This window comes from Phallusia mammillata, chromosome 3 (assembly GCF_965637545.1).
Source record: "Phallusia mammillata chromosome 3, kaPhaMamm4.hap1.1, whole genome shotgun sequence".
Classification (NCBI taxonomy): Eukaryota; Metazoa; Chordata; class Ascidiacea; order Phlebobranchia; family Ascidiidae; genus Phallusia; species Phallusia mammillata.
In genome coordinates, this window is record NC_137254.1 from 18730516 (window position 1) to 18753455 (window position 22940).

Below are 22940 nucleotides of genomic sequence, written 5' to 3' on the forward strand. Positions count from 1 at the left end.
ACGATTTTTGAAACGTTAATTAATAAGCGTGACACCATTCGTAATATAACTTAATGTTTTCTTTCCTGCATGTTCAACAAATTCATGTTAATGATTTTATTTTAAACCCAAGATCGAAAACGAGAAACAGCAAAACCGATAAAGTACTCTCATATGAATTACGTAGCAAGTTTTACAAACGTTTGTGGAGCGCAGAAAAGTAACGAAACCAATTTACCTGAAAATTTACAATTAATTATTAAGCAGTTTAAACATTACTAATGTATAATTATGGTGCCACTGGGCAAGACCAAGGAATGTCATAACCAGCTTGAGCAAACATTTCAACTCGGTCAATCGTCATGGTAATGCCATCATCAATAGGACAAATACATCTGCTGTATATTGCGTTGATTTCATAGGAAGTCAAAACTCGTGGCCACATCATATAGTTGCTAATGGTTCCACTTAAAAAAAACACTTCACATAAAGCGATACCAATGTTTTACTTTTATTTTATTTGACTAAACAAAAATAATTTTCAAACGTCTTACAACGAAATTGTTAGAATGATTTGGCATCTAAAGCAATGAAAAAGTATATAGATTTTACTGTTTTCTCAAATTTAGGTATGCAACTTTTCTACCATTCGAAAACTAACATTCAAATTTTGTCGTCAAGTGGCCCGCAAAACCACATAAAATCGCCCTGGGGCAAAAATGTCTATAGACACCTAAGTCTAGCTATTTATTACCTGAATGACTGAGAAGCATCCAGTCCGCCAGCATTCATCTTTTTTTTTTTTTCACGGGGTTCGTTTTTTATGTCTGTATATGGGTCAGGCGCGCCAGACCGTTCGGCCAAGTTCCTGCCCTGACCCAAAATTAAACTGCCGCCTCCAGTGGTTGGCAGAATATAACCAGATACGCTGCCAGTTTTAATTCCATCCACGTACGCCGATGCGATTGTATTATCGAACGTAACGCATAAGTGAGCCTGCAAAATGTTATTGCATATCCAACCGAGGTTATAGAATGGATAGTTTCATGATGATATGTGTTATAAAGTTTAATGTCTGGTCATTGATAGTTCCCCATTCTTTGACCGTTTTCACCGTTAAACCCGCAAAAAGAACCAGTTTTTGCTCTGGCTCACTAAATGCTAATTCATCATCATGCGATTACTAAAAGCCAATTCATCGTCATGCGATTATGGTCTAATAGTATTATATAAACACTCACCTGGGTATTAGCTGACAATGTCACAGGTATGTGGTACGTTCCAGTACGAACATGAAGTTTCAAATTGGTTGCTTTAAGGCTAGGTACGTAACGACGATACCAGACGAAGTCATGGTTTTGTCGTTTTCGTGGAAATCTGTACGTCACTGCAGGGCAAGCTGAAATGTTTGAAACATGTATTTTACCTCAAACACAAGCGTTCCCACGTTTGTGCTATTCGAATTTTTTAGTGAAATCTTAAATGCTCGGGACAAATCTTTTTTTACCCTGTGCTCATTGAGTCTTACAAAGTCAACTAACCTCTGTTTTTTGTTTTCATCAGGCACTCAACCTTGGCTTTCAGGTCATCAACTTCGAATTCCACTTTTGGTGATGCCGGTGCTATAAACATAAGCAAGTCCAAAAGGTGTAATAAACGTTATCTGTTTTCATTACGAAGATTTTAACAATGTTGAGTAATCAAATGTATTCTTACTTCCAGGAGGTCCTGCGGGTCCAGGAGGGCCTTGTTCTCCTTGCTGGCCTCGTAAACCTGTAAGTTAAAAAATAGATTCTTTTCAAATTCAAACCTATATGTTAATTGGCAATCACTTACCTTCAAGGTATGGTTCTTGACCCGGCAAAGTCGCTACCGGAGCACAGAACTGTAGTTTGTTGCATTGATCCTGTGAACGAACAATATCGACAACAGAACAGCAAAAACAATGAGAAGAAATTTCATCATGGGTTGAACAGCAAGTCAATCTAAATGCACGATCGATGATAACGTAAAGCTTACCACATCTTTAAAAAGCAACAGTTGTTACCTTGTAGGTTGACGTTTGTAGAAAGTATGTATCCCGGTTTCATTTTTCATGCTTTTATTGCTTTCGCCAAAACTTTTTTCTCTCTTGGACCACGTGGACTTCACGTTAGTGGAATAAGCCTCTTAGCTTTACTCTTTAAAGCAACTTTGTTATGCGACTGCAGCTGAAAACGTGGAATTACAGCGATAATCCTGACAATATTTGTAGCTTGTCAAATATGGGAAATGATGTCGTAATAACGTAGAAAACAACAACCACGTTTATGTCAGCAGATTGGCCTTGAGTGTTTTCAGGTTTAAATCATCAGAATCGACGTGTATATCGGTCATGCAAAGCCAAAAACAATAATTTGTTTTAGAATCTTTTGTAAACGGTGTAACTCGATTCTCAGGGCGTTAAAATCGACTGTAATTTTGTTTACATATTACGCTGAATAAATGCAAACCTACAAATGTGGTGTACCATATTACAGACAAGTGATATTGTTTGAGTTCACTCAACGGAATTTAAGCTAGAATATCGGTCATGTTGCTCACACTACGCCAAATAAAAATAACAAAAAAATGATAATTCGCATGAAAAGTGGTAAAGAAACAAAATTTAAACTTGCCTGGTCAGAAACTAAAAACTGTGAACACACAAAATATATGGTCCTATGAAAACAAAGGAAACTTAAACAGTTGTAGAGTTAAATGCTTTTTTAAACAATTAAGTTGTTTGTGTCTTGCCTTCGGTGATGTATGTTTATGAAACCAACTATGCGGGGTTTAAATGATTACTTGAACTACCGCTGAACCTTTAGCATTTGCCCCCTAGTTTTCGTTTACGGGCCAAATAACTATGTCCTGGACCACAATTGGCTGGCCTGCGGGCCTGCAATTGGAGCACACTGGCCTACTTCATACAAACACAATCACATATTTTTGTTCAAAATGCAAATTAATCATAATTGCATTTTTGTTTTGTAAATAAGACGTAGCGCCTTAAAATACGATGTAGGCAGCGCGTTTAGCCAATATGGTTTCTTTTACCATGCAAAATAGCCTAAACCCAACTCAAAGGAACTTAATTTTGATTTCACGTTGTGTTTAGCAGTTTACGTAACATATCGTTGTTTGTTTGTTTTATCAAGGAAAAGAGGATAGCTGGGAAAACCTGCCTATGGTACTGGAGTAGTCAACAGCATGGTAGATGTTATAATGTCAAATTCAGAAATTTCCTGCCACCAATTATACTTTGATAATTTCTTTACTAGCTATAATCTACTGTCTGCACCAAGAAAAAAAGGTGTCAGAGCAAGTGGGACAGTAAGAGAAAATATATAGAACTGCGAATGCCACCAAAACAATGTTCAGCCACAAAAATTTCAAGAAAGAGAGAAAGGGAATTTCCTATTATTGCTCTTATGGAAAAATTTATGTTGCAAAGTGGCATGACAATGTAATTGTAACAATGGCAAGCAACTGGGAAAATCATGAGCCACTTCACAAGGCAAGACGTCGAGTAAAAGGAGGAGTAAAACATGTTCCACAACCACATATCATACACTCATACAATAAAGGGATGGGAGGTGTCGATCTTATGGATAGACTTGCAGAATCTTACCGTCCATCTATACGGGGTAAAAAGTGGTATTGGGCTCTGTTTATAAATGTAATCAATATATCTGTGATAGCAGCATGGAGACTACACTGAACAATCAATCAAGAAAAATTGTCCCATTTGCAATGTCGGAGACAAATCACACTTTGTTTGTTAAAAGCATGTCAACAGCGCATGCGAGGACCACAGTTGGCTGGAATAATGTCAGAAGATGTGAGATTTTATGACATTGGTCATTTTTTAGGATCCAAAATGCAAGGGAGATTCAAAGTATGCAAGAAAAACACGAAAAACATGTGCAAGAAATGTAATGTACGGCTCCATGCAGAAAGGGGAAAGCCGTGTTTTGAAATTTATCATCATCAATAAGAACATGTGACATAAAAAATGTAAAAAACTGCAACATGCCACTCAAGACTGGCGGTGCACCGAGTCGGCTAATTTTAGTTTAGCCCAGCGGTTCTCAACCAGTGCTGTTTTATGATCTATTTGCAATAACTTATTTTGAACTTATTATCTGTTTGCAATATGTCCCGCGGTTTTTTTGTTGTTCTAAACCTACTGTATAGTTGTTTCTTTCTTTCATAAAAATTTACTGGGTCACAGAAATTTTGTGCAATGAAAGTGGGCCACAAAAGAAAAAAGGTTGAGAACCACTGGTTTAGCCGAAACCAAATATTCGACTCTTTTGTAAAAACTAACCAATCATTTATGACGTCACGCGAACTCGTATGCTACGTTTGATATGAAAACAAACGTTTCTACCAGGCAAACAGTTCAGAATACTTGTGTTTCGTCATAATTTTAGTTCTGTGGGGTTTATTGCCTGAGGCAGGGTTGCCAGCCTGCTAATGGTTTACCGATTTGTTGTCTGGAGTGCGAGAAACGATAATGCGTTACAATATATAAAACTTGTCGCCATGTTAGCTATTGCGTAGTTTAAGAGATTCTGTGGTACTTTTAGGCTGAAAAGACACTATTGCGCCTTAAATTTGTGTCAGTAAAAGATTCGTTATCGGCCAAATCGCAACAAAATATTCGACCGAAACCGAATGTTTGTAAAATGGCCGATTCACCTGAACAAATTGTGCAAACCGAAAATTCGGTACATCTTTGCAAAAGGACCTTCCACAGGCATAGGAATTGCTTGCTTAAGAATGTGGTGCTTTATAGCAGGAAGCTCATATTGCCTGATGGGACATAAACACGAGCACATTGACCTCACATGTTGTTTATTCGAAGGTTAGTTTCAAATACAACACATGCTGAAACAAATCCTTTAATAATGGAACTTTCCGTTTATTTATGCGATCATTCACACACTAAAATATGACAAATCAATAATTCATTTAAACTCAAAATATGTAGGTCTAGTTTTTGAATGTTGAACTTTTTTCACCCACAATGATACAAATAAGAATAACGCCCATTATCATCATAGTCGCAAAAAGACACGAAGTGAATAGCTTCCAAACATTTTCCATTGGTTCGCTTACTTCTGTTAACAACATTTGTTTCAAAATTCGATAGACGTACCTTTATTGATAGACAAAGGGTGCACTTACCAACACAAGTCTTTTCATCCCCATCAAGAAAATATCCTCCAGGACAAACGCATATTGGGTTCTCGTTTTCATTAATCATGCACAGATGAGAACAGCCTTGTTTAATCTGAAAATTTAAACTTTAATAATTTCTACCCACATTTCAAAATTCTGCTAATTAAAAATGAAAATGGACATTACTCGGTCACAATGTAGATTGACTGTTTCCGCTTCGTCTCCAACAACTCTGAAAGGTCCAAGCACAATATTCTTCACACTATTTTCAGCTTCAACTTGGACCGATCGTTTGACAGGAACTTCATCTCCACAATCCTAAAAGGATAAAAGGTATAAAATATGTCGTGTAGCGTAGGATGATAAAAGTGAATCCTACAATTTGGCAATGACTATTTTCATTTTTCTGACAGATGTTCATGTTACATGACATCCACAACTCCTGCTCTTCATCCTGTCCATGAGACCAACTGAAACCAAGAAAGGAGACAGCAAAAATACGTGGATCGGTCCGATTGTAGATGATATTTCCGTTTGCAGTAAGGGGGTCTTCTACTGCACATCTGTAATTTTAAGTGCATCAAATAAATACCTTGCAACTTATAGGCATTTGGATTAAACTCAGCACAAAACTTACCCGTTTTCAACAATAGGAAAAGTAAAGACAGGATCATTTTGCGATGGTTTTATCTCACAGTGAGTTCCCTAAAAACATGCTTGTTTGGACAATGGCGATATTTCATGGATAAAACAAAACACATAAATCAAATGCATTTCGTACCTGCAAAACCAAATCGGTATCGACATCAACTTTAATTTTCACACCAATGTAAACAAGAGACCCAATTGTTATTTTCCGTTCATTTTCGATTGTCATAAAAGTATCTGATGTGTAACGAGCCATTTCCATGACAAATGATGTTGAAGATTTGCCCAAATGGACAACAACGTGGCTACGTAAAATAATATTTTTAAACTAAGATTGCGTTATTCTCATTTGTTTCATTGTTCTTACCTGATCATAACAGTCAGAGGCTGCGAAAGTGACACGACATTGGTGCGATTGAACGAACACTGGAAGTTGATAATTGGTTGTTGGTCGCTGCGTGTAATTAGATGCTCACCAGATGATTCAAGAAGCAACAATTTGTAGGTCACAACAATCTCCGTGTCAATCTCCTGCAATTCAATTTTTGATTAAGAATAAAACGCAATTGCTCACCATATCGCAAGTTGATATAGGCTTGATACTTACATTGATACTTGCTGAGCATTGCCCATATTTACCAGTGAATTCCATGTCATATGTGTCAGAATCATTATTTTTAAGAGCAAAACAATTGACTAGAGGCTGCAGACCGTCACCGACAAGCTGTAGTTGTTGACCCGCTTCAGGCAACAAGTTTCGCACGTATGGTCCCGATAAGCTAAAACATATTGTAGCAGTTATCCAGGTTGGCATCCAGAAAAAAACAAAAAACAAATAAACCTGTAAGTCGTTCAAAACTGTAATTAGTAATTTAAGACTAAAAGTGGTTTTGCGCTTACCTTGCAATAACACCAGAAGATGAGCAATTGACTTTAAAACCTAAAAAATGCAAAATTTGTGTCAACCAAAGTACTACATATAACTGCACTTGTTTGTTGTTCTTCAGTCTGGGTGAAACCCAAGGTACACCATAAGAGTGAGGAGCTTGAGTATCAGGGAGATAATACATGTTCACTTCAAAAGTTGTATAAGTGTGGATGGTGTGCGTCTATTTTTAAAAGTTATATACACGCCACTTCAAAGCAGTTTCGTTATCTAAGGATACCAATCCACAACTTCGGTTTTCTAATCTAACATTTTATTTATGTCTGTCATAGACCCTTAAATAATTATTACATCAATCACAACATTTTATGGGATCGCAGTGCCGTTATAATGGGTGTAGGTGTAAATAGATGAGAAAAAACTGCATTGCGTCATTAGACTAAAAACTTTTTTAACTCTAAATTAAAATAAAGAGTCATAATGTGTACCTTGGTTGTTGCTGTTTTCCTTTTCATTGATAGTGACCCGAAAACCCGGGTCTTTGTTTATAGCATCGGGAGTCATGAACATCCGAAAACTTGAACCATGTGTTTATGGGGCGCCGTTTGTAAAAATATCAATGACATTTCTAAAAAGCCTTTTTTGCCCAAATAATGAAGCCCTTTGTAAAAATATGCATGTGTAAAGAACCACGTCATTTTGATTTAGCTATATCAGAATGGGAATGCCATTCCGATTTAGCTATATCAGAACGGGAATAACAGTTCCATTCCGATTTAGCTATATCAGAACGGGAATGTCATTTTCATTTCGATTTAGTTAAATCAGAACGGGAATAACATTTCCGTTCCGTTTTAGCTATTTCAGAACGGGAATGCCATTCCGATTTAGCTAAATCAGAAGAGGAATAAAATTTCCGTTCCGATTTAGCTAAATCAGAACGGGAATGCCATTCCGATTTAGCTAAATCAGAACGGGAATGCCATTCCGATTTAGCACTGAACCATGACGAACTGAGTGATGGACCGGACCATAATAACCAACGGGGTGTAAGGACTTAAATTACATGCAACGTTTCGGGGTTTGTCTAATTCGCAACCGGTCAGAAATCTGCTGTTAGTTGACAACTGTAACATATTATTTAATTGCAATCAATTAGGTTAGGAGAGGTAAATACAGTTAAACATTAGCAATGCAATGAACGAACGGTGTGGATAATCTCGGTTCCAAAACCAGAAATATGGAACGTGGACGTCGTAGAGGCGGACCTGCATGTGTTTTATTATGGTTAGTTTGGTAACATCCATGCAAGAGCATTTTTTTATTTTCTTTATTCTACTTTAAGGGAAGGCCAAAAAAGCAAGTTCCGATGGACAGGTTGTTGGAACTTTTGCAACTTAAAGTCTCAATTACAAAAATTGCAAAAATCTTGGAAATTTCCCGACCAACCCTAAAAAGGGTTATGAGAGAAAACGATGTGGATATTAATCAGTACAGGTATATCATGAACTTTGTTTTGGTTCTAAATGAGTATACTGTATCTGATCAATGTGTATACACAGGTTCAAAAAGTACATTTTCTCAAGGTCGGGGATTTATTTTGCAGTTCGTTGACCAATAATGAGTTGGATGATGTAGTCCGCAACATAAAACAAAACCACCCAGCAGCTGGAGAGGCAATGATGAAGGGTCATCTTCAATCACAGGGTATATGTATCCAAAGAAAAAGATTGCGTCAGAGTCTTCACCGAGTTGATGGCGAGGGGATCCATGCAAGACAGCTGACTACAATAAGCAGAAGGACCTACACTGTTCCGTGTCCTAATTATATTTGGCACATAGATGGAACACATAAGCTCATAAGATGGAAATTTGTCATACATGCAGCTATGGATGGCTTTAGTCGTCTCATTACATTCTGCCACTGTTCAACCAATAACAGATCATCTGTAGTGTTAAAATTGTTTAAGGAAGCTGAAGCAAAATATGGTTTACCATTACATGTTCGATCCGACTATGGAGGAGAAAATGTGCAAGTGTGGAATTACATGCTAGAAAAGCATCAGAACTATCATGCAGTTATTACTGGAAGCTCTGTCCATAACCAGCGCATTGAAAGGTTCAACCGTGATATAAACACACAAGTTGTAAATAAATTTTACAATGACTTTTTCTTTCTTGAAGAAAGTAATTTGCTTGACCCAACAAATGATACAGATTTGTTTTGTTTACATTTTGTGTTTTGCCACATCATTAATAAGCGAATCCAGGAGTTTGTTAATGCTTGGAACAAGCACAGTCTTTCCACTGAAAAAAATTGCACTCCTGAACAGTTGTTTCATCTTAACTTACATTTACTTCAACTGCAAACTTTAAACGATACTGGTAAAATAGATAGTGAGGATATTGTATGCCCAGGTACAAGTTCTGTTGAAGTAGACGCTATTCCCCATTTACCACATGAATGTGTGAGTGAGCTACAGGACCTATTGCAGCAAAACTCTAATCTAGATGGAATTATTTTGTATAAAAATGCAGTCAATAAAACGTTGGAATATTTAATCCGGACACAACACAATGCTTTGGTAGTGTAAATTTGATGCATGAACTAATGTAACAGTTTTTTGATTTGCATGTTTTGAAAACAATACAAAAATGTGCCAGCAAGATGTCATTTATTTCGGGTTTAAATCCAGGTAGTGACCAGAAAAGCACTGGCTAAAAAAGATCAAAAACAAAAGAACACCCAACTAGCCATTTCAAAGGATCCAAAATATCAGGGTAGATTTGTGTTATATTTCAGTTAAGCAACACCAAATCCGGGGGAATTCAGGATTGCAAAATCCATTGCTTCTTTGAAGTTTTCATACTTGCTGTATCTTGTGGGTACAGTCAATATGTTCGCACAAGTGTTTGCCAAAGGGTACATAGACTCGTTCGAGAACTGAATGGATGGAGTTGGAGAAAAACCAAGAGGAGGCACTTGATCTGCCCCAGTTGCAAATATTAAAATTTCTTTTATTGAACACAAGGATTCCCCATCTGAAATGAAAGTCAAAACACAAGTCATGTGTTGTATGCTAATGTGCTGAATGTGAATACCTTCAACATCCAGTATGTAATCCCTCCAGAAGGAAACCGCCCGATTTTCCTGGCATCTTTCGTTGCTTCCAGGTTCTGATAGATTTAAATTGATGAAAATTGAGTCAACAATTTCTATGCCACTCAATGGTTTATTGTTTTGCCACAGAAAAATATCCTCAAATCCATTTGGTGCCAATTTTGCCTTATGTAGCAAATTATGTGTCATTAGACCAAGTCTAAACCTTGAAATAAACAAAAACCTCTTACTGTCTCAGTAATATAAATCATTGCTTTTAAGCCATACCTGGCCAATAACTCGGTAAGGCGATCCTCTGTATAAAATTTAATTGCTTTTTCAACAATGTCATTTTTGCATGACAGGTCCTTCACAAATGTAATGGAACCACAAATAGACAAGAAATCATCCATATCTGACAATGCCACATTTAATTCCTCTACTGTATCAGTATTTTTGATCTGTTGACAAGTTGAATTTATCTTACAAAGTTGACAGTTTAACATACAAATACTATACAATTGAATTAGCGCTTACTTTTGTTAACTTGGAAAACAAGACAGGGTCATTTATAGTTGCAAGAGCGTCCAAAAAATTTCTTGATCTATCAAGAACTTGATCATACAATAACTGGGAAAAAAAGCGTGGAGCAGGCCCACCATGAATGATTGAAAGGGAGATAATACACCCATACACATAATACAGGTCCTTGGCAATTGCTATAAAATAAACACAACTATTAATTTGGTAGTATTTTTCATTCTTAATTTGCTTCAATATACCGTAACAAAAGTACACATTTTACAAAGTTGTTTGCTAATCAACAAACTGTAGAACTAAGGTATATCTAATGTACTATTATGTACCTGTTTCATTTCTTGTGAGAATTTTTGCTGTTTCATTTCCTTCAAATATTATGCTGTTTGCCACAGCTTGCATTACTAATCTTAAAAATTCTCTGGTAGGTCCACCTGCATCTACAGCACCCTCAGACTGGCCAATATCATCACTAAATTTCACACTCATTCTTGCATTAGCACAAAAACTTTTTCGCTTTATGGCACGGACAGCACAGTCCAGAACATTTTGGCGATTGACATTAAAGAAGTTTACTTGACTTTCATCGATGCTGTCTCTAATACACCTTATAGACTCATGAGCAGATAATTCCTCAACTTGGCACCTTCAGAAACACAGTTAATTAACCTTCTTTGTACCAAATATTGCTACCATGTGTCAAATTCCAAACTCATCGAAAAAACTAACACTGAAACATGTACCTATCTTTGTTTGGGGTTTCTAGCAATGAAGCCTCAATTGCCTCTTGAATCAGAGTGTCCTCATCAATTTCCTCAGATATCAAGTTTACATAATCCCTAACAACATAAGTGCAATTTGGTAACCAATACACAAACATACCTGAAGTTATTTTGTTGTGTGCAAGTCAATTTTAGTAATTACAAATAACCACAAAAAATTAAGAGATAAATTTAAGTGTCCACTTACATGTACAAAGAAGGTGTCTGACATGTGCCAGGTTTGGTATTTGAGCACTCCTGTAAACACAAAATATTTTTGCAATAAAAAATAATTTGAAATGTTAGAAAATCTAACTAGAAAGTTTTGCTCACCCCACACTTGAAATCTTCATCTAAAACTGAATTATATTTATGCAAAGAAATGTTTGAACATGTTTTGTCACCTTTCTGCAATAAATTTATAAAATTGTCATTCCCTATTGTTTTATGATTGTTAATTTGACATTTACATACTCATATTACCTCAACAGTTTTTTCTGTCAAAAGATTCATGGAGGATTTCAAAAGTTGGTGTTCTTTTTGTACAGTGACGTAAATAATGCTTTTACCGAGTGAAAGCACTGCAGCAGCATCCCATCTAAATGATTCACTTACTTTTGGCTTAACAAGTACTTTCAAACCAGGCAAATTGCTGAGATAATCAAACTGTAGTAAATCTTTTGACAATAATGGTGTTTGAAATGGAGTAAATTGACTTTTGAAAACATCTGAAATCTCTCTTCTTACTTCCTGTTCAGACCAGCTGTTACTTATTGAAATCTTTGCAACTAACCCAATAGCAGCAAGTTCACTTCTGTTTTTTCCTCTTGGTATTTTAAACGCAATGTTGTGCGAGTTGTTTTGTACTTGCTCCATTATATTTGCAGGTATGCAAATTATAGTTCGGGTGTAATACATTGTTTTTGGTTTTGTTCGTCTTCTACCTCCTTTTACTGCGGTTGGCACATACCTAGATCCTCTTTGTTTTGTGCACGAGGGTAGTGAATGTTTGTAATCCTGCCAAACATTTTTATTTTTTTCAACAAAACCAACCCAAATAGCCGAATTAACCGAATGAAAAACACTAACTGTCATATACAAAACTACCTTTCTAAAATCGTCATCATCACTGTCAGATTCTATAAACAACAGCTTTGTTGCTTCATTTCCACCAGGCCTTGTCACCTAATTTAAAGTACAACATGTTTAAATGATAATGCTAGTGATTATATACATTTAAATGCAAAAAAATACCTACAGGGCACAAAGTTTTTATTTGTTTTAATTTTTAAGGTGTCAAATACTGAATGATATTAATCCAACAAGAACCATTTGGGAGTGTAAAAATGTTTGGCCTAAAGATAACTTATTTTTGTATGGGTGTTACCTAATGTAAATCAAATGGCAGAATTGAAATTTAGTTTACTTTTGATGGTTGTTCATGGTTGGGTGTCACTGGTCCAATTTTATCAGTTGTGGAAGAGCATGTTGGAGAATCCGAATTGTTGGTTACAGTACCAATAATTGCTGCAGCAAAGTCACCTACAGCTTTTTTTATGTGCTCTTGCAGGTTTGCATCCATATTATCGTTTCGCCCAAAAAAACGAACTGAAACAAATCCTACGTGATAACGAGTACCTTCTATGTTACACCCACCGGGAGTTCACATAAAAATATTTTTTTTCTGGTTTTGGAACCGAGATTTTTCACGCCGTTCGTTCGCTGCATTGCTGATGTTTAACCGTATTTGTCACTATCAGTCCTAACCTGTTTGGTTATATTTTTTATAAAATGGTACAGTTGTCAATGAACAGCTGATTTCTGAACGAAATCAGAAACGTAGCATGTAATTTAAGCCCCAACACCCTGTTGATTATAATGGTTCGGTCCATCACTTAGTTCGTCATGGTTCAGTGCTAAATCGGAATGGCATTCCCGTTCTGATTTAGCTAAATCGTAATGGCATTTCCGTTCTGATTTAGTTAAATCGGAATGGAAATGTTATTTCTGTTCTGATTTAGCTAAATTGGAATGGCATTCCCTTTCTGATATAGCTAAATCGGAATGAAAATGTGACTCTCGTTCTGATTTAGCTAAATCGGAATGGCATTCCCGTTCTGATTTAGCTAAATCGGAATGAAAATGTTATTCCCGTTCTGATTTAGCTAAATCGGAATGACATTCCCTTTCTGATTTAGCTAAATCGGAATGAAAATGTTATTCCCGTTCTGATTTAACTAAAGCGGAATGGCAATGACAACAAATATTTTTACAAACGGCGCCCCATATGTGTTTCAAAGACGAAATCGCCGAGACCTCCTGTAGTTTTTAGGAATGGTGAGGATGAATCATCGGAATTCACCTTAAATTATTATAAGAGTTAAAATCCTAAAAACTATTGTACAGCACTGGGGTTCCGTGTAAAACCAGAAACGCAACTAAATACAAAAAAACAATATGAACATTATTAGCTAAGTCAATGTTATTGGAAACTTACGTAGACAAAATCATAGCCGTGTTCGAGGGTAAAATTATAAAAATCAAACTCGAAGTTAATCGGCTCATCGGCTGTAAACTCCCAGATACAAACAAAATTATTGGGGTAGGCTACAGGATAGTTTAGTGACGAGATGTTGACCGGAAGACTGGTGATGGTTGTTACTCCACATAGACTGGAAATCACTAAATCGTAAAACAGCGATTGTTGAATAATGGATAAGTTTATGCATCAAAATATTAAATCTCGTACTTTCCCATCTTAATGAGAGCACACACTTAAATTTGCTATGTTTTTATCCTTTGGTAATGTGATAAACACTTTTAGATTTAAGTAATTATTTTGTTTTAATTAGGCAGAGCGAGATCAAAGTTTTTGTGGAAAGATCACAAGCATCCAGGTCGTTACCACAGCAAAATAAGGGTATTGGTCTGTTCATATTTTTGTCTGAACTTATTGATGATGTTTTTGAGGAATGGATAACAAAGAGCAGGAAGTAAGTTATGAAAATATAACACACATTTGCAAAACCTGTTTTTCCTAGTCTGTTTTCCTATGCTGTGTATTTAAACGCTTTTTTTCCTTAGTCTGTTTTCCTATGCTGTGTATTTAAACGCGTTGTTTGGTTTAAATTCATAAGTTGACTAAAGAGCTCTAGCTAAAAACCCACCCCGACCTCACTAAGTTTGATAACAAATTTAACACTTTACCGCCATCTACGTAGAGTGTAGTGTCCTCAGTGGTTTCGTTTGTCTTGCAGTCGAAAAAAATACTTGTAGAATTGTAAGCAACTACAGGTTCAGTTGAAAACACGTTGCCCAGTAGCTTTCCAAGATATTGTCCGTGTTTGTTATCTCCTGTGTATACCTGTTGAAAAAATATGAACAAATTTATAAAGTAATACAAAGCAGTTACCTACTAAAATTCTACGACGAACTAAATTTCAACAACGCTGTTTACACAAATGCACATTTTCTGGTCTCTATTTACTTACGTATATCTCACTTAATTGGATTTTAGCGTGTGAAAATTATGCAACTATTTGTTATCCGTTTGATATGTTTGGAATCGCCAGAAATTAAAAAAAAAATTAAGTGAAAGAGTAAAATTTTTCCTGCTTTCGGACCTTCTATTTAACAACCGCTCTTCCCAACTTTATTACGATATACAAACAAATAGCAAAACACAGGCTTGTAGCGACCTATATGTGGTTCTTACAAAGTGTGACGTTTGCCTTTTTCTTTTTGTGCGCGCGTTTCTGCTTTTTTTCTTTTGTACACTGCTTGATCGCAACAGCATGCTGCGTTTCTCCGTCGGTGAACATGCTTATAAAAAGAATTCCAGAAAACAGTTTCTGCATTAGGGGTCGCTTAAACGAGCATCTGTTATTTCAATCGGAAATGATAGAATGCGCGTCAAACACAAGGGCCTGCACAACCCGTGTGCAAAGGAAAAAGGCAAATGTATCGCTTTGTAAGAAACATGGGCGACAATGGTCTCTACAGTAATCTTTCACTTTATTTTAAGCAACACCCAGTAACCAATTTAAAAAAAAGAAACTGTGTACATTCAATGTACTACATTGTGTTGCAATTGTTTGATATTTCGTTTGCAAAAAGACCAGGAAAGCGCCGTTATAACCCAAATCATGTCGCTGTGGTATGCATAATAGCAAAGCGATCGCATAAACAGTCTTTTGACAAAATTCGACCGTATTCGGTTTCGGTAGAGCCATGCTGTGACGTCATAAGGACTGTAAAGAAATTTTAGGGAAATTGTTATTCTATAAAAATGTCTGCCACTTATTCTAAAATTATCACAAACAAGTTTATTACTGAAAAACAATCCTATAAATGAATTCAGGATTTTTTACTTGAATTAATAAAAAGTGGTATTTGGCTAGACTTCCATAAAAATGTATTGTCAATTGACACAAAAATATTTTCTTCCCTGGTTTCATATTACATGGTGGGTATTTCACACATCAAAAATCTAACTGTTACACTTCAAAATTAGACTATGAGCATTTCATTTGCAACCACACCTCAGAACAGTCAAGTTAACATTGTTTCCCAAAAGTTGAAAATCTTGTCAGCAAAATAACACCTAACAACTAGTCACAGCAGTCTGAAACTTGCCGAAATGTGAGTCGGTGGATTACACTTTCATTTGCCATGCTGGTAACCGGCTAACCGAACAATGTTGAATATTTTCAAATATAAAAGTGGTGAAAATTTGCGATTTTTTTGCAATAGGCTTCGGGTCCTAGAGCCATTTTGCCAAAATCAGAAAAAAAAAACGATCTAAAAGTTACCCTTTAATCAACGTTCGTACGATACGCTTTTGGTACGGTGGTACGCTCTGGTTAAGGGCGTACCTGTACTTCGCCGTACTAATAGATGAATTTTGCTGCGTACCATACCACACTAGCGTACCTTTCCACAAGGTACAGTCACCCTTGAAGCTATTTTTTTAGGTCAACCACATTTAACTTAAACTGGGTTGCAATTTGGGTTGTATAAAGTTTCTTTACTGGTGACATAAAAACAGTTTTTCGTTTTATCTCAACAGCAGAAAGGGGAAAAGGTTTACCTTGCAGTAGTCGTTTGCGGCAAGACCGTCATCTGGAAATAGAGCGAAAACGCCAGTTATGCCAGCTCTGTTGTAGTTGAAACTCCACTGCCATGTATCGCAACTTCCAGGAATAACAACATCAGCATGTCCAGATCCTTCCGTAGGGTCACTTACACATGCCAAGTAACCTTCAAAGAAAACAAGATCCCATGTAATTTAACATGAATAGCTTCAAGCAATCAGATGTTGTAATTTGTGCTTGATAGTTTGATTCCCAAAATGTTGTTTGTTTTTTGCAGAAAATCGTCTCAAAATAAACCTAAAAAACTTTTCTCAATATCACCTTAAATCAGAAAATGTTAAATTGGGTTTTTTTTAAAAGTTTTTAAAAAAAATATGTTTATGATAACAAGCAGTATAAGACTCCAAGGTTTTAAATTACACAAACACATCGTTACTTACCTCTGTCTGACAATATACAAGCTATCACAGATAAAAACAACAACCACTTATTTTGCCACATGTTGCTAAGGTCCAATTATTTTAGTTACAGATTTTTCGGCAAGGATGCTACTAGAGCAAATGGTTAGATCAAATATGCGTTATACTGTACCCGATTTTAAACAGATAATGTGTGAACGATCGCAGGTGCAGTTCAAATGGCAAAAACAGGATGCCGTACCACCCCCGATCAGTATTGTTCAACCTTAATTGCCTGACAGTTTGTCATTGTATTCTTTACGCATGCACTGTGACGTATCTGCACTGTGACGTATCAAAAGCAAAAATATCATTAAATTTGCTTTAGTGTTGTTTTAGTAGGCCAATATTATTATTCTTAATAAAATATGATTCGATTAAATAAGTTGTTCTGCAAGAAGTGGTACGCGTGGCATTACAAAGCGTCGAAGTGGTACGAGATCGAAAAAAGGTTGGGAACCCCTGCTGTATAGTATAAATGGTTTTATGATACCTTGCTGTGTATGTAATACAACAAACATATATTGCAGAAGCAAGGTCTATAACTTATGCGATTTTACAAAAGTTTCATTTTGAACTATGCCAACCTTCCATTTTTTAACTTTTATTAAAAGCTTTTCATATACGTGCTGTAACTTTGGACCGTCGAAGTATATTTTGAAACCTATTTTAATCTAAATGTAACTCCTGTACGCCAAACTCAATACTACATGGCCCAAAGCACAGGGTATAGAACTGTAAGCACAGGGTATGGTACTGTGACGATACCGCTGTATGGTACAGTAAGCATTAAGGTGGATATCTCTGTACATCTGCTTTTAATTAAACTGTTACATTTAAAATCCCAAGTACCTTTTTGTACTGTATAAAGTTATAAACATCGAATTAGAAGTCAAATAACGGGTTCGACAAAACAAACTTGCCTGCACATTCTATTTTGAGTCTATTGTCTTTTAAATGTCTTTCATATTTTTTAAGTTACAAAAGTAAAATCAATTTATGGAAGCAAGCAAATTGTCTATTTCGGCTGTAAACTATGAAAAAAAAAACATGAACAAAGATATGTTTCAACCGATTTTATTCACTACACATTCTTTGTGAATTTATTATACGCTACAGAAGGAGCATTGCTGCCAAAGAAGAAACATGTTATTTTTAACAATACAGTAAACATACACTCGTTACGTAACAACCACTTCATGTTCAGCCCTATTGTTTCTTTCTCATCATGAAAGCCACAACAATAATGACAATCATCATCAGCACCAAGAGAAAAAGTGACAGGTTGATTGGCAGGTTCCAAACCTCCTCCTGATTTCTACCAAGTTCTACAAAAGAATGCATTTTGCATTTGTTAATGTGTTATTTTAACATTTTTCCTACTATTATATACTAACATACCGAAACAAGTTTTTCTATCTCTGCCAAGAAAGGATCCTGCTGGACAAACGCAAATAGGGTTTCCGTTTGCGTCAATGATGCACTCGTGAGAACATCCCATTTCCTTCTAAAAATAAGACACATTTTTATCATATTTAAATTGCAACTTTTGCAAAATTTAAATAAAGAGCAATTACTCTGTCGCAGCGTAGATCAGCTGTTGTCTTTTTGTCCCCAACAATGCTAAAAGGACCTAGCACAATATTTCCCACACTTTTTTCAGCTTCATCTTTGACGGACCGTTTGAGAGGCATGTCCCTTTCACAATCCTGAAACACATAGGAATTATCACAAGATGTGTTATGTAAGGTGATGCAAACAGTTCTTACAATTTGACAATTTTCCACCATATTTTTCTGGCAGATATTCATGTTGCATGACATCCACAACTCCTGCTCTTCATCCTGTCCATCAGACCAACCGAAACCGAGAAAAAAAAAGGCAAATACATGAGGATCGCTTAGATTGTAAATTACATTTCCGTCCCCACTAAGAGGATCGTCAACGATGCAGCTGTAATTTGATTGTCGATCGTAAGCGCGCCACAAATTCTTGCTTTCATAATAAAACTCATCTAATAGCTTACCCGCCTTCTACAACAGAAAATATTAGGACAGATTCATTTGGCGATTGCTTAACCTGGCAGGAGATTCCCTAAATGAAAAAAAAACTTGTTTGGATAAATTCGCTTTTCATAAAACTAAGTGATAGAAAAAGATTATTTCGCACCTGTAAAACCAAATCGGTATCGATGTCAACATTAATTTTCACACCAATGTAAACAGGAGATCCAATTGTTATTGTCCGTTCACTTTCGATTGTTATAAAAGTATCTGATGTGTAACGAGCCATTTCCATGACAAATGATGTTGAAGATTTGCCCAAATTGACAACAACGTGGCTACGTAAAAATAATTTGTTACAAAATCGTTACAACATTCTGATCAATATAAATACCGTTATATTTAGACTTTACCTTATCATAACCGATAGGGGTTGAGAAAGTGACACAACGTTGGTGCGATTGAACGAACACTGGAATTCTATGATCGATTGTTGGTCGCTGCGAGAAACGATGAGTGCACTTGATGATTCAATGAGCAACAATTTGAATGCTACAACAATCTCACTGTCGGTTTCCTGTAAGTAAATTATTATGTTGACAACAATCTATAATCGGTACACTATGACAAACTCAAATATATTTTTACATAGACATTAGCAGAGCATTGATCATGTCCACCAGTAAATTCCATTTCGTATGTGTCAGAATCATTATGTTTCACAGCAAAACAATTGACCAGAGGCTGCAGACCGTCACCGACCAGCTGTAGTTGTTGACCAGCTTCAGGCAACATATTTCGCACGTAAGGACCCGATAAGCTGAATAACGCAAGATATTTAAGTTCATAATTTTGTTCAAGCAAAATAAACTCAACCGAGAATTTGATTCTATGTGAATGAGGCGGAAACAGATGATGCCCCTTAAAAAGGCGAAATTAATTTTCTACAAATAAAAGATTACACTCCCGCTGATTGACTGCCACTTTTTGGGCATATACAAATGGTAATTTCAATGTAATAATAGTGGTACTCAACACTCCCCCTTTGTCTGGTGTTTGCCCTAATTTTTAAAGACCACCATCAAATAGATTTGTCCTTTCGTGAGAAATGTTCTAATTTAAACTTATGTTGCGTTTTGATTTAACAACATTCGCTTTGTTATCTAACTTTACAGGTCGGCCAAGAAGGTTTGTAACTTGACATAAAAAACAAACTTATCACAGAAAAAGATCACAGTGAGTTAATTCTGTATGAAAACTTTGGCACAATTAAAAATCGCTAGAATTTTGGCACAGGTGAAAATAGAAATTCAAGTACTTGAAATGGATCAGTAAATCGTGCAAAAATACTAATATTCATACAAATGCTTGTTCAAATTTTAGTGCAGAAATTTCTTCCTGTTGACCTTATGTTTTACGTTAAATGCATGGCAACCCTGTGCATCATCTCTAATTTTATAATTAGGTTTACATATTGTTTTAACTAACCTTGCTACAACACCGGATGATGAACATTCGGCCACAAATCCTGTTAAAAATCTGTGATTTAATGGATTGGAATAAATTCCTATTGTAAGCAAGTTTAAATAATTTCACTATGTAAAAGTGTCAGTCAGAGCGTCTAGAGCAGGGATGTCAAACTCGTGGGGTTCGTGGGCCACATAGCAGTTTGGCAATTATGCCGAGGGCCGCATGTGATTTTTAATCTAGTTCTGTACACTTAAATAACCTTTTCGCTACTTTGGCCGCATCGCAGATCCCAATTTCACCAACAACCGCCAATTACCTGGTTTTTATTTTAAACTTACAGATGTAAAGTAATAGGTTAAAATCACATATATACCAACTATATTGACGCGCCAAAAGCCCAGATTAATAACAGTGTTAATATCAGTTTTAATTGTTTATTACCGCATAATCTCTATTGTGACGCTAGTGCTTCCCGTTTTTCCGCATTGTTTGCACACAATAGGCGTACAAAAAATCTGACGCATATGGCTACTAGGCTAGTAATGCTGTTAACGGACGTGTCAGTTTCGTTGGTCACGCACTCAAAGTAAATGTTTGTAAAGCTGTATGCTATCACAGGCCCAGATGATGTCCCATCACCAATAAGTTCTCCAATATACTGACCAGTTCCTGCGTATACCTGGTCGGAAAACAAATGTAACAAAAAGTTTAGAAAAATAATATGAAAAAAACTAAAATAAAACACAGTTACCAAGAAAGATGCGTTATTGCTACTTCACTCAACATTTATATTTGGTACTGACAAAAAAATGTTTGAATGTTGCGACATTTTAATTAGCAAATTGTCTAAATGGTCACAGATAAATTACATAAAATTATTCTTTGATAAATTCTGAGACAAGTACCACAGTATTTTTAATCTATATTATTTAAACTTTGCCGTAAATACGTTATTTTTCTGTGGTCATTGGCAGTAGTTTTTCCATTATTTAACGAACCATTTTGGGTGACTTTTCTGTCATCGGGTGACAAAAATTTTTTCTAACAAGTTAATAAATAATGTACGTGAATATCGTTTAGTTTTGCTAACAGATGTGGCGAAGTATTTGTTTAAAAACTGTTGGATTCAGGCGACATAACCAAGTTTGTTTTGTTTTTGTTTTTTTGTCGGACATAGTTTGCATGGTGATCTTAAGCCCAACAACGCGAAACACCACAATCAATTAATATTACCTAATATTAAATAACATACAATCTACGTTGCAAGATTGTATAGGTCACCCCATATTAGCCAGATTACGTCGTAAACGTTCGAAATTCTTCTTTTTTCTTGATTCAAGCCGTTAAGTAACAGAGCTATCGTCCAACGCTCTCCAGTCCGAAAGCATGCAGACGTATCAAGTTTTTGTTTTCCTAGGTTATTGCAGCTCTGCAGCGCGATCAAAATTAACCAGCTATAATGTTACCACTGGCCCAATTAAAGTCGACAGTTTTCTTCTACTGATTAACTGTTTGTCACTTTTATATGTTGAAATATGTAAAACCGCTTGTTTTCAGTATATATAAAGTGTCAAAACGTCCGCAAAATTGCACATGTTTTAACTACTAACGAGCATTTTGTATAATTTTACACCACTTGGATAAAAAGCGTTATTGAATACTTTGCAGTAGCCGTTTTCAGCGAGACCTTCTGCGCGGAAATGTGCGTAAACGCCAGTTAGTCCAGGTTTTGTATAGTTGAAGTTCCATTCCCACGTGTTGCACCTTGCGGGTATAGCTTGATCTACATACCCTTCATTTGCGAAAGCGGGCTCAACACACACCGGTAAATCTGGTAACAAAACATAAATGACGTGGTTTCATATGTTTATTATCTTCTGCGGGCCAAGTCGTTCCTGAGAATTAAGTCAGCTGTTTTAATGGTGTCAAATGAAGTACTTTCAGATGCTAATACCGTCGCATATCATTTTAAATAAAACATGTTGATTAAATAATTTTTTGACAATTCTTTACCACTACAAAGTAATAATTGAACACCAATAAACTGTTATCAATTTAAAAATGTGTGAGAACTATTAACACAGACACAAAATTGTAAAAATGGTACCTTTGCTTTCAATCCTGACTCTAAAACCTGATTTTGTTCCGGAGTAATCAGATGTAAAGATCATTCGAAAACTTGAACCCGTCGTAACAAATGTATCATCGTCAGTGTCTGTAGCTCTCAAGGAGGGTGAGGTTGGGTCCAGAGTTGCAAGCGGGCCCGAAATCTGAGCCCGAACCCGGCCCGAACCCGAAAGTAAGAGCCCGAAGCCCGGCCCGAACCCGAAACGTTTTTGCGAAGCCCGTTTAGGCCCGAAATTTTGATTGACAGGATGAGAAAGAAAAAAGAGATAGACAACAAACACAATGATCAATAGTAGACCATGGGGTAAACAATACGTTTTAGAGTAGAGTGGGCATTAGGTCAAAGCCAGAGTTTCTTAGCTGAGTGATTTTATTTTGTTTTTTTAAATGGCGGACACGGAACGTAAAGTCAGGCCCGTTTTAAGCCCGTTTTCTCACAAATACCTAAGCCCGAACCCGGCCCGAACCCGGCCCGAAAAGCCCGGCCCGACTTGCAACTCTGGTTGGGTCATCGGAAATCACCTGGAATATTTGCATAGAATATCCCTTTTCGCAAAAAATAGGCTTTATGAACGGAAAACAAATCAGAACTTTAAACCAAACGAGGTATAATGCAAGTTTTGACGTAAAATGCTGTAAAGACAAACTAAGGCGCGAAAAAGACTTACGA

The 22940-nt window shown here is 36.3% G+C and overlaps 6 protein-coding genes and 2 long non-coding RNA genes across 12 annotated transcripts; 2 read left to right on the top strand and 6 right to left on the bottom strand.

The window, feature by feature from the left end:
• Window positions 1–211: 211 nt before the first annotated feature.
• LOC145218796 (uncharacterized) lies at window positions 212–1616 on the bottom strand. Its single transcript, XM_080086201.1, has 4 exons — window positions 1521–1616; window positions 1221–1378; window positions 734–975; window positions 212–446 (listed from the first exon to the last, which is right to left on the bottom strand). The coding sequence occupies exons 1-4, from the start codon at window positions 1609–1611 to the stop codon at window positions 269–271; spliced, it is 669 nt and encodes a 222-aa protein (XP_079942327.1). The 5' UTR covers window positions 1612–1616; the 3' UTR covers window positions 212–268.
• A 35-nt stretch (window positions 1617–1651) lies between these two features.
• LOC145219785 (uncharacterized) lies at window positions 1652–2111 on the bottom strand. Its single transcript, XR_013857925.1, has 3 exons — window positions 2027–2111; window positions 1816–1964; window positions 1652–1752 (listed from the first exon to the last, which is right to left on the bottom strand). It is a non-coding gene; the product is annotated as an uncharacterized LOC145219785 (long non-coding RNA).
• A 2652-nt stretch (window positions 2112–4763) lies between these two features.
• On the top strand, window positions 4764–5664 carry LOC145218677 (uncharacterized). Its single transcript, XR_013857688.1, has 3 exons — window positions 4764–4870; window positions 5460–5520; window positions 5601–5664. It is a non-coding gene; the product is annotated as an uncharacterized LOC145218677 (long non-coding RNA).
• LOC145218675 (uncharacterized) lies at window positions 4850–7618 on the bottom strand. The gene is made up of 10 exons (XM_080086084.1): window positions 7210–7618; window positions 6736–6775; window positions 6443–6614; window positions 6203–6366; window positions 5969–6140; window positions 5825–5892; window positions 5567–5750; window positions 5374–5505; window positions 5194–5299; window positions 4850–5126 (listed from the first exon to the last, which is right to left on the bottom strand). The coding sequence occupies exons 1-10, from the start codon at window positions 7289–7291 to the stop codon at window positions 4999–5001; spliced, it is 1248 nt and encodes a 415-aa protein (XP_079942210.1). The 5' UTR covers window positions 7292–7618; the 3' UTR covers window positions 4850–4998.
• A 197-nt stretch (window positions 7619–7815) lies between these two features.
• Window positions 7816–9388, top strand: LOC145218676 (uncharacterized). The gene is made up of 3 exons (XM_080086086.1): window positions 7816–8008; window positions 8067–8218; window positions 8328–9388. The coding sequence occupies exons 1-3, from the start codon at window positions 7994–7996 to the stop codon at window positions 9313–9315; spliced, it is 1155 nt and encodes a 384-aa protein (XP_079942212.1). The 5' UTR covers window positions 7816–7993; the 3' UTR covers window positions 9316–9388.
• Window positions 9380–13214, bottom strand: LOC145218674 (apoptosis-resistant E3 ubiquitin protein ligase 1-like). 4 transcript variants are annotated; one of them, XM_080086081.1, is made up of 10 exons: window positions 12546–13213; window positions 12227–12304; window positions 11603–12136; window positions 11453–11527; window positions 11328–11377; window positions 11102–11197; window positions 10688–11004; window positions 10359–10540; window positions 10110–10282; window positions 9380–10047 (listed from the first exon to the last, which is right to left on the bottom strand). In XM_080086081.1, the coding sequence occupies exons 1-10, from the start codon at window positions 12699–12701 to the stop codon at window positions 9525–9527; spliced, it is 2184 nt and encodes a 727-aa protein (XP_079942207.1). In that variant the 5' UTR covers window positions 12702–13213; the 3' UTR covers window positions 9380–9524. The 4 variants fall into 4 exon arrangements, with proteins under 4 accessions (XP_079942207.1, XP_079942206.1, XP_079942208.1 ...); XM_080086080.1 differs by having other exon boundaries at window positions 11603–12304; window positions 12546–13214; XM_080086082.1 differs by having other exon boundaries at window positions 11603–12304; window positions 12507–12610.
• A 174-nt stretch (window positions 13215–13388) lies between these two features.
• LOC145219786 (uncharacterized) lies at window positions 13389–16713 on the bottom strand. Its single transcript, XM_080087096.1, has 5 exons — window positions 16653–16713; window positions 16209–16378; window positions 14327–14483; window positions 13617–13801; window positions 13389–13481 (listed from the first exon to the last, which is right to left on the bottom strand). Exons 1-5 carry the CDS (start codon window positions 16711–16713, stop codon window positions 13389–13391), a joined length of 666 nt encoding a protein of 221 aa, XP_079943222.1.
• A 1018-nt stretch (window positions 16714–17731) lies between these two features.
• On the bottom strand, window positions 17732–22713 carry LOC145220290 (uncharacterized). 2 transcript variants are annotated; one of them, XM_080087545.1, is made up of 11 exons: window positions 22251–22713; window positions 21831–21974; window positions 20162–20822; window positions 19322–19493; window positions 19087–19250; window positions 18840–19011; window positions 18697–18764; window positions 18440–18623; window positions 18248–18379; window positions 18072–18177; window positions 17732–17998 (listed from the first exon to the last, which is right to left on the bottom strand). In XM_080087545.1, exons 4-11 carry the CDS (start codon window positions 19466–19468, stop codon window positions 17880–17882), a joined length of 1092 nt encoding a protein of 363 aa, XP_079943671.1. In that variant the 5' UTR covers window positions 19469–19493; window positions 20162–20822; window positions 21831–21974; window positions 22251–22713; the 3' UTR covers window positions 17732–17879. The 2 variants fall into 2 exon arrangements, with proteins under 2 accessions (XP_079943671.1, XP_079943670.1); XM_080087544.1 differs by having other exon boundaries at window positions 21805–21974.
• Window positions 22714–22940: the final 227 nt, after the last annotated feature.

What these genes read in the sequence shown, in the direction of transcription:
- LOC145218674 (XM_080086080.1), bottom strand. Translation starts at nt 12,701, where the DNA reads ATGGATGCAAACCTGCAAGAGCACATAAAAAAAGCTGTAGGTGACTTT. An exon ending in ACCATGAACAACCATCAAAA is followed by an intron (nt 12,305 to 12,545) that starts GTAAACTAAATT and finishes ACTTTAAATTAG; the next exon opens with GTGACAAGGCCTGGTGGAAA. An exon ending in TGACAGAAAAAACTGTTGAG is followed by an intron (nt 11,528 to 11,602) that starts GTAATATGAGTA and finishes AATTTATTGCAG; the next exon opens with AAAGGTGACAAAACATGTTC.
- LOC145218796 (XM_080086201.1), bottom strand. Translation starts at nt 1,611, where the DNA reads ATGTTTATAGCACCGGCATCACCAAAAGTGGAATTCGAAGTTGATGAC. An exon ending in GATGAAAACAAAAAACAGAG is followed by an intron (nt 1,379 to 1,520) that starts GTTAGTTGACTT and finishes CAAACATTTCAG; the next exon opens with CTTGCCCTGCAGTGACGTAC. An exon ending in CATTGTCAGCTAATACCCAG is followed by an intron (nt 976 to 1,220) that starts GTGAGTGTTTAT and finishes AACATTTTGCAG; the next exon opens with GCTCACTTATGCGTTACGTT.
- LOC145220290 (XM_080087545.1), bottom strand. Translation starts at nt 19,468, where the DNA reads ATGTTGCCTGAAGCTGGTCAACAACTACAGCTGGTCGGTGACGGTCTG. An exon ending in ATACCGATTTGGTTTTACAG is followed by an intron (nt 18,765 to 18,839) that starts GTGCGAAATAAT and finishes TTTTTCATTTAG; the next exon opens with GGAATCTCCTGCCAGGTTAA. An exon ending in TTTTCTGTTGTAGAAGGCGG is followed by an intron (nt 18,624 to 18,696) that starts GTAAGCTATTAG and finishes ATCAAATTACAG; the next exon opens with CTGCATCGTTGACGATCCTC.
- LOC145219786 (XM_080087096.1), bottom strand. Translation starts at nt 16,713, where the DNA reads ATGTGGCAAAATAAGTGGTTGTTGTTTTTATCTGTGATAGCTTGTATA. An exon ending in TACACTCTACGTAGATGGCG is followed by an intron (nt 13,802 to 14,326) that starts GTAAAGTGTTAA and finishes TTTACGATTTAG; the next exon opens with TGATTTCCAGTCTATGTGGA. An exon ending in ACGGCTATGATTTTGTCTAC is followed by an intron (nt 13,482 to 13,616) that starts GTAAGTTTCCAA and finishes TAATAATTTAAG; the next exon opens with GTGAATTCCGATGATTCATC.
- LOC145218676 (XM_080086086.1), top strand. An exon ending in GTGGATATTAATCAGTACAG is followed by an intron (nt 8,219 to 8,327) that starts GTATATCATGAA and finishes TTTATTTTGCAG; the next exon opens with TTCGTTGACCAATAATGAGT.
- LOC145218675 (XM_080086084.1), bottom strand. Translation starts at nt 7,291, where the DNA reads ATGTTCATGACTCCCGATGCTATAAACAAAGACCCGGGTTTTCGGGTC. An exon ending in TCTTCTGGTGTTATTGCAAG is followed by an intron (nt 6,615 to 6,735) that starts GTAAGCGCAAAA and finishes AATATGTTTTAG; the next exon opens with CTTATCGGGACCATACGTGC. An exon ending in AATGCTCAGCAAGTATCAAT is followed by an intron (nt 6,367 to 6,442) that starts GTAAGTATCAAG and finishes ATTGAATTGCAG; the next exon opens with GAGATTGACACGGAGATTGT.